We start from the raw sequence: 8,571 nt of genomic DNA, 5'->3' as shown, positions 1-8,571 counted from the left end.
ATCTAAGGTGCTGGCGATGACGGCACTATGGTGGCCATTATGTTGGAAACAATACGAGTAAGTTAAAATCTAAAACTAACTTCCGTAATTATATAAATATGTTATATGTCTCTTAGATAAAAACTGCTCTTTTTTATTATGTGCCCACAGGTTTTGTCGAAATCGGATAAACCGCTGCGCAATCCTGTTGTTTTTCTCTTCAATGGCGCCGAAGAGAATCCATTGCAGGCCTCACACGCTTTCATAACACAACACAAATGGGCCAAATACATCAAGTAAAAAAATTTACTCAAAGTTTAAAAATTTATTCAATAATTGCTTATTGAAATTTGCTCGCATAATTCTAAAATATCCAATCAATAATTCACTGCAAGTGTGCACCTCTTTTTCACCTCCTTTCAACAATTCATTAACATATTAATTACTTTTTGAAATGTTCAATMTGCAGAGCTTTAATAAATTTGGACTCAGCTGGCAACGGTGGACGCGAAATTCTTTTCCAATCAGGCCCTAATCACCCTTGGTTGATGAAGGTTAGTAGTGGGAGGAGAAGTGACGGTGAAAAAATATCGCATGCTCATTAAAGCTTTACCTATTATGCACGAGCGCTAGCACTGTTGCCTTTTAATATTGATTTGAGTGTTTCTATTAATTTAAACAGCATTATCGACGCGCCATTATGCATCCTTATGCGTCGACAGTGGCGGAAGAAATGTTCCAACGCCAGTTTATACCATCGGATACGGATTTTAGAATTTTCCGCGATCATGGACGTATAGTGGGTATGTATAAAAATAATTTAATATAATATATCCATACTGGAAATTATCAACACCTGACCTAAACACCCATACCAAAAAAATAAACCAATATCATGACCACATGATGACGAAGTACTGTTATTAGTAACTTAAAAAAATAACTAAAAAAATATCATTAACAATATCAGTACCAGTACTAACACCAATGCAAATACAAATACTAATAATAATACAAATACTAATACTAATACCAATACCAATACCAATACCAATACCAATACCAATACCAATACCAATACAAATACCAATACAAATACCAATACCAATGCCAGTAAAAGTACCAATGCCGATACCAAAACCAATACCAATATCGACTCCCAATACTGATACCAATACCAATACCAATACTAATACCAATACCAATATCAACACTAATACCAATACCAATGCCAGTAAAAGTACCAATGCCGATACTAAAATCAATACCAATAATAATATCAATACCAATATCAATTCCCAATACTGATACCAATACCAACACCAATATCAATACTAATACCAATACCAATACCAATACCAATACNAATACCAATACCAATACCAATACCAATACAAATACCAATACCAATACTAATACCAATACCAATGCCAGTAAAAGTACCAATGCCGATACCAAAACCAATACCAATAATAATATCAATACCAATACCAATACTAATACCAATACCAATACCAATACCAATACCAATACCAATACCAATACCAATACCAATACAAATACCAATACAAATACCAATACCAATACTAATACCAATACCAATGCCAGTAAAAGTACCAATGCCGATACCAAAACCAATACCAATACTATTACCAATATTTATGTACATGAATCATGGAATTCAAACGAATTGAAATCCATCAAATAAAGTATTAAATGCATGCTACTTTAAGCTATTATTTTTAATTCAATTACTCATAAACTATTTGTAATTAATTGTATGTCTCTATACGTTATTGAATATCTGAATCTCTTATCTACCATTAGGCTTGGATATGGCACATCAATATAACGGATATGTCTATCACACACGCTACGATGTGGCGGAGATTGTACCGCGTGGCACCTTCCAAAATACCGGTGATAATGTACTCGCGTTGGTGCGAGAGCTGGCTAATGCGCCTGAGTTGGAGGATCCATCAGTAAGTAGTAAATTCCCCACATGCTTAATAGTCACATAATATAGAATAATTGTACAACTCTTAAAATGTTTACTTTAGCACGACGCTGAGGGTCACACGGTCTTCTTCGATGTGCTCGGCCGTTACTTAGTCTTCTAYACTCAAACCGAGGGCGTCATTTTAAATGTATTCGTGTCCATAGTCGCGATMAGTTTATGCACCTACTCATTCAAACAAATGTCAAATATTACGGGTACAAAACTCGGTAGCATATTAAATCGTGGGCTCACTTTACTCGGCGTGCAAGTACTCGCTGTGATCAGCGGTATAGCGCTCTGTTTCTTGATCGCTGTTTTTATGGATCTGGTACATATGCCSATGGCTTGGTTCACTAACTCTTGGCTCATTTTGGGTTTATACTTCTGTCCGCTGTTCTTCGGTTTCGCCATTGTGCCAGCGTTATATTTCCATTCGCAACGCAAGGTAAAGATTGTCCTCTCATCAGTATGTATAAAATATATAACATATTTGTTCATTTGTTTTTTTTTTTTTTTCAAAGGAGCGCTTCCCGCTTGGTTACCGTGTGCAAATATTGCTGCATTGCCACTGTCTCTTCCTGACTTTCGTTATATTGATCGCCTCTATTGCCGGCATACGTTCCGCTTTTATGCTTATGATTGCTGTGTTGTTCTACGCAATCGGTTTGATCATCAATTTGTGCACCAAATTGCATAACAAATGTATGTAAACATGTAATTGATAATGATTACACTTTTAGTTACTGGTAAATATTTTTTCCACAGCACTACCTTGGCTAATACCGCATATACTCTGTAATATTCCACCATTTCTGTTCTACGCCTACCAAGCGCATGGTTTCTTTGTCGCCTTCATTCCAATGACCGGCCGCTTTGGCTCCAGTGTGAATCCCGATTTGATCATATGCGCCTTTGCAGTGAGTATGGGTTTACTSACCGGCGGTTTCATGGTAAATAACTCAGTCTGCTTTTACTGGCTCTCAAAGAATAATATATTATCCATTTCATTCCTTAGATTCCGGTACTAAATCTGTTCCAAAAGTCCAAAACTATAATTTGCTCACTACTCACATTTACTGTGCTCTTCATAATACTCGCAGCGACACCTATCGGTTTCCCATACCGTCCAGAGACTAATATACAACGGTTCTCCGTATTGGTAAGTCGACTAAAATCAATAATTTGCGTTCTATAAACTAATGTTTGTAAATTTTTACTCAGCACACGCGTCGTGTTTTCCACGATCAAACGAACGCTGTACGTCGCGTAGAGACCGGCTACTTCATTTTACCGCAAGATCGACGCACTTATTCCGTTAAGGGTATGTTTTTTTATAAATTTTAATTAATTATCGAAAATAATCTCAAATTATCTTCCCCGCCAGATCACTTACTCAACATATCCTTGGCACAAACACTCGACAAAGAWTGCGCTGAGGAGATGCTGTGCGGTCTACCGCTCTACAACCACCGCTGGCATAAAGCGCGGTATGTGATCACATGTTAACACTCTAATAATAATAAGAGCTATTTCTTTTTTCCAACAGCGCCTCAAGCRTTTGGATACCGGGGCCAGATCCCAAGTTTGACCACGAGCCACAATTGAATTTGATCTCAAAGGATCAATTGAGTAAAACTTCTATACGCTATGTATTGGAGTTAACTGGTCCCGATCATATGGGTATCTTTATAAAKCCCTTGAAAGATCGCAAGATTAACGCTTGGTCATTCCATTATACACCTTTACGTTTAGAATGGGAACCACCATACTTCATTTATTTCTCATATGGCAAGGACAGTAGTCCATTTAAATTCACACTCGAATTTGAGGTRAGTATTTATCGTGGAGAATTTCTATATTTTAAAGGTTATACCATGTTATATAACTTGCATTAACTAAATACTTTTCGAAATCACCTACTAAGATCATATGATCAAACCGAATTTTAAATCATATGACGAAACAGCAAATGATGTGTTATCATATGATCAYACCAATTCAGAAATATCAAATGATATTTGCCCAAATTAATAAATATGTGAAAACATCGCGTGATGTTATATCAAATGATCGCATGAATTGCTAATTACCATAAGATAAGGTCTTTTAATTACTTGAAGGAAACTATGCTATACTATACTATACGATACTATTACCATATAAATAAACACATTAATTATAAATAAATAACTAATTTAATTAAAAATAAATTATTTAAAAATAATTATCTCTTTCAGAATCCTAAGGAGGACTGGAGTTCACCAATATTTGAAATTGGCATCGCTGGCCACTGGAATCATGATGAGAGCGCACACACGCCAGAGTTCCAGAAATTCCTGCAAAGCTTCCCCAAATATGTGGATGCGATAGCATGGCCAGCATACTATGAGACACGACTGTTCTAAGTTCAAGTCATAATTTTAAAGTTCAAACGCCTTATTGACTTAAGAAAAAGTGTTTAGCGGGATATCTAAAAGTATTTCTATAATTTATTGCTACCCTGTGAATTTGTAGAATTAAAAAAAAATAATAATAATAAATAATTTTTTTTTATGAACCAGTGAAATTTTTAAAATGTAATTGTTTTTTAGTTAATAACAAACTAARTGGCGGTTGAATAAAAATTTCAAGTAATTTCTAGGCTAGTAAACTATAATAAAGAGTAATCAACAAAAAACATCAGAACTATTTTATTTGAGTAATTTTGTGGATTCGGTACAGCAATTCAAATTGCTTTTGAATTGGTAAAATGCTTACAATGCCTGATCATCAACGAATACCCTCCATCCACATATCTCTCGTTGAATATTTTGTTAGGATAACTACGGTATATTTAAATCATCTCTGTAACAGAACTTCTGAATGTGAGTATAAAAATATACTTTCTTTTATGAGAGGAGTGCTACATTGTGATAAGGCCTAACCTCAGATATCAGATACCGAATCCAAAATCATATATTTTACTTATCCGAAATATAGACATTAAGATCAGCTTAATTGAACAAYACATAAGTTATAAAGTCAAGCGGGTGTTTAGAAATCAATATATTAGGAATTTCTCTTATTTCTTGAATTTTAGGTAAGAGGATACAATATTACTCGTAAAAGATTRTATTGAAATATAGATGGATRTAAAGATAWGATATAAGRGAAGAATTTACCCGTTTTACACATTTGGCAGTCGATTTTATTTACATTTTGCGTGGAATTACCCCTTTGTTTATATTTTCAGACCTTTAACCCTTTTGTTTGCATTTAGTCAAATSCACAAGATTTATATACTTTTAGCCAAGTCAACAACCTTTGCTTACATTTGGGGTCATTGACCCTTTTGTTTACATTTATCCAAGTCAATATCCATTACTATAAATATTATATGTATTATATAAGGTCAAGATGATCAAAACTATWATGCTATCTGTAAACTTGTGAAAAAGTTAGATATACTGATGACACAAGGGATGTCGGTATTAAGGATGAGCGTGAAGTTATTGCAATAAGGCTTGGCACAAAAAATGCTCTCAAGCTATTCAACTAACGCCCAAAGTTATTGAAATCGAAATATAACTTTTCAAGGACGCAGTCACCAAATATATATGAGACCAGTCAATCAGTGAGGTCTAGTAKTAAAATCCGGAGAGGATATTTTCTTGATGACAAAAAAATTGTTCGGATTTCTCATCATCATATTGAAGTTTTCCTYATATACTATTTATCTTATCACCTTGCGAGAGTATAAAAATTAAAAGWTASCCCTTCGTTACTTGTTGATCTTTTCTCCATAAGACGCTGGCTATTTATCGAGTTGGTCAATATCGGACCACGATAACTTTTAGCTATGTATGGAAAACTATTTTATTTGATAAGATCTCTATGGAATTTAACATAGATTATTACCAATGTTCTGCTATAATCTCCAAATATATAGTTYAGATAGGACTACTATAGAATAATGCTGCCATAAAACCGCACCCATAAAAATCAAATTATTGTAAGGAATATTTTTTATTTATGAAGAGTATTATAGTATCGATACAACCGATGAGTAAATATTCACAATACGTGACAAAATACCAATGTACCAAATAAAGGGTGATCCTTTTCGAGGTTTCCCACTTTTTTTAAGAAAAAACACAGGAACTTTAAACTTAATGGGGAATGTTTATCATCGTTCGAAAGAACATTCTTTGGCATTTATGTTTTGAAAAATATCTTTTTCAAATGCTAGCCGCGGTTAAGTCTCGAAGGTCCATCCGTTGAGTTCAATTTCCGATGACTGGTTCACGTTTGTCGACTGGTAACTGGTGAATAACACGCGTAATGTTTAGCTMMAAGGCCTGAATCGAATCTGGATTGTCCGCATTGACTTTAATTTTTAATTTTTTAACGGTGTGACAGGATAATGATGGCCAATTGACCGACTCAAAACGTAAAATTATCTGATCACCGAATTTTCCTTGTAAATAATAAAAATCGTTCAAATTCACCTGAGATTACTGGAGCCTATAAAAACCTTTAATAATAACCATAAATAATTACACGAGTACCACGATTATTTTAAGCATTATAATACCTTAACAACAGCTGACATGGGCCTATCAGCTTGCGCCAACTGTCGGTTTTGCGGCAGGGACCCTGAAACCCCGGAGCACCTGTTAATCGACTGCACTGCAGTCTGTAGGTGCAGGTCGAAGGCCCTAGGAGCCATGTTTCTGGACAAGGATCACATCGCCTCGCTAGCACCCAGCAGAATACTGGACTTCATCAATATGCTGGGGCTAAGCGAGTCCCTGTGAGTTAGGAGAGGACACAATAGACCTAAGGTAGCAGTGCATTCCTCAATTATTTATCTATATATCTAATATCTTTACTCCCAATGGAGTTTATGCACTGTTACTGATTATAGTCCGGTTAATGCAATCTTCAGCTTATCTAAAACATCGAAAGAAGTGGGGTAACTAAACCGTGTATTTCACACTCAGCAAATATCAGTAGCTAAGAGAGAGGCATGTGCTATGGTAGTCAGCAAAAGAACATAATGTGTATATAAATAATTCTTCAATTAATAAATTTTATTAAAAAAAATAAACTAAACAGAAATAACTAAAATTCGTCTGTGTGAAATTACAAAGTATAAAAATGTGTGGTTAAAAATAAGGAATTTAACAAAAAAAGAAAGAAAAATTATCTATCRGAGATATTGTGAGCAAATTGTGTATATGTATGTAATTTAAAATCCGCGGAAATTAATAATATTACTATTTTAGTGAAATAAAATTTTAGTTAAATATAAATATTTAAGCTTTTTTACTTAAAAAAACGTCATTCACAAAATCTTCGTACTTACCTTATTCAACTTGGTAGTATATGCAGATTATCTACTACTATAAATCATTTAATGGTGCAATTACCCGAATTATGAGCTAATTGAACTTTAATATTATTAGCACTTAAGTTTTGCTTATCAGTTCGGAGTTATTTGAAGTGTTCAACGGAACAGAGGTATATTTTTATGTTCATATGGATCTCATATAATATTTTATTAATGGAAGAGAAAGAGATAAATTAAGAGAGACAGGGAGATAAGAAAAGCGCAAGAGTTTTGTCTGACATTTAAAGAGAGTCAGATGGTTATTATTTATGACATTTTTGCCGGTAATTATTATGAAGAGCTATTCATTTTYGTTTGTCACTTTCAATCATATTTATAACACCCAGTAGTAAAGCTACTTTATTAGCGAAAACCGTAGCTTTATCTACTAAGAATTTTCAATAAACTTTATTAAAACTGTTACATCAAATTTAAATAAGAAATATGATTTCTTTAAAGTATGTAATAACTAATATTTTGTATGTATATTCCATAAGTTATGTTGGACCATTCTTACTGAATGTCTTCTGATAGTTCCAGTCTAGTCAAGTCACAGTAAGCCAAGGTTTCCAACCAATGACAAATTCAAAACTCTCTAACAAAAATTCGAAGCGTAGCTGTGTTTGTCTTACATAATAAGGGCGTAATATATGAGTAACTAACAAAACTACAAAGCTAACTTTTATTTGGATAATTACTCCTCAAAAATAATAATAAARTTTTGTTCTAATAATTAATTTCTTCCGATTTTTTCTCTTCCTCTAACTTTTTGCGGGTTAAGTTTCACGAAGGTCCTTCAAAATCAGCTGYTATTCCGGAAACTATTGATGCTATGCGTAAAGTGATATTGCAAGATAGGCATGTAAACTATTGTGAAATTGTGATAAYTATGAGTTTTGGTGGGACTAGCATATGTTCAATAATGGTTGAAAATAAAACTGTTTTGTTGGATCCCACACAATTTGTCAATCRTCCAAAAAAAGGCTCGTGCCAATTGGTCGAGAGAAATGTTAACCGAATTCGAAAGCGGTGCTTCAAATCACACCTATGACAACGTGGCAAGTAATGAGTCGTGAATTTATGTGTATAGTATTAGCCCGAGAGTCATTTACTATAGTGGCCATATAAAGGAGCGCAAGTTTGGTGTGGGATTCGTGGTGGGAGAGAGACTCCGTCGCCGAGTACTATTATTTGACACTCACCACCTCTTCGTCGATTTCAA

At 34.2% G+C, this 8,571-nt stretch overlaps 2 protein-coding genes across 3 annotated transcripts in view; both read left to right on the top strand.

Moving 5' to 3' along the window:
* LOC108969414 (endoplasmic reticulum metallopeptidase 1) overlaps positions 1–4,528 on the top strand; it is a 15,051-nt gene extending 10,523 nt beyond the window's left edge. For both annotated transcript variants that reach the window (XM_018934122.1, XM_018934114.1), the window contains 13 exons: positions 8–57; positions 151–275; positions 449–533; positions 662–782; positions 1,807–1,961; positions 2,040–2,423; positions 2,500–2,680; positions 2,744–2,928; positions 2,994–3,137; positions 3,200–3,299; positions 3,363–3,465; positions 3,525–3,807; positions 4,216–4,528. In XM_018934122.1, the coding sequence (XP_018789667.1) occupies positions 8–57; positions 151–275; positions 449–533; positions 662–782; positions 1,807–1,961; positions 2,040–2,423; positions 2,500–2,680; positions 2,744–2,928; positions 2,994–3,137; positions 3,200–3,299; positions 3,363–3,465; positions 3,525–3,807; positions 4,216–4,383 (2,084 nt within the window). In that variant the 3' untranslated portion in view covers positions 4,384–4,528. The remainder of the gene's footprint in view (positions 1–7; positions 58–150; positions 276–448; positions 534–661; positions 783–1,806; positions 1,962–2,039; positions 2,424–2,499; positions 2,681–2,743; positions 2,929–2,993; positions 3,138–3,199; positions 3,300–3,362; positions 3,466–3,524; positions 3,808–4,215) is intronic.
* A 2,737-nt stretch (positions 4,529–7,265) lies between these two features.
* The window catches only part of LOC108969669 (endoplasmic reticulum metallopeptidase 1), a 7,936-nt gene continuing 6,630 nt past the window's right edge, over positions 7,266–8,571 (top strand). Inside the window, exon 1 of the mRNA XM_018934533.1 lies at positions 7,266–7,480. The gene's annotated coding sequence lies outside the window, so the exon portion shown is untranslated. The remainder of the gene's footprint in view (positions 7,481–8,571) is intronic.

The sequence above is a fragment of the Bactrocera latifrons genome, unplaced genomic scaffold (genome assembly GCF_001853355.1).
Source record: "Bactrocera latifrons isolate USDA-ARS-PBARC rearing strain unplaced genomic scaffold, ASM185335v1 scaffold_105, whole genome shotgun sequence".
Lineage (NCBI taxonomy): Eukaryota > Metazoa > Arthropoda > Insecta > Diptera > Tephritidae > Bactrocera > Bactrocera latifrons.
Note: the sequence above shows the minus strand (reverse complement) of the source record. Positions and strands in the feature narration are given on the sequence as shown.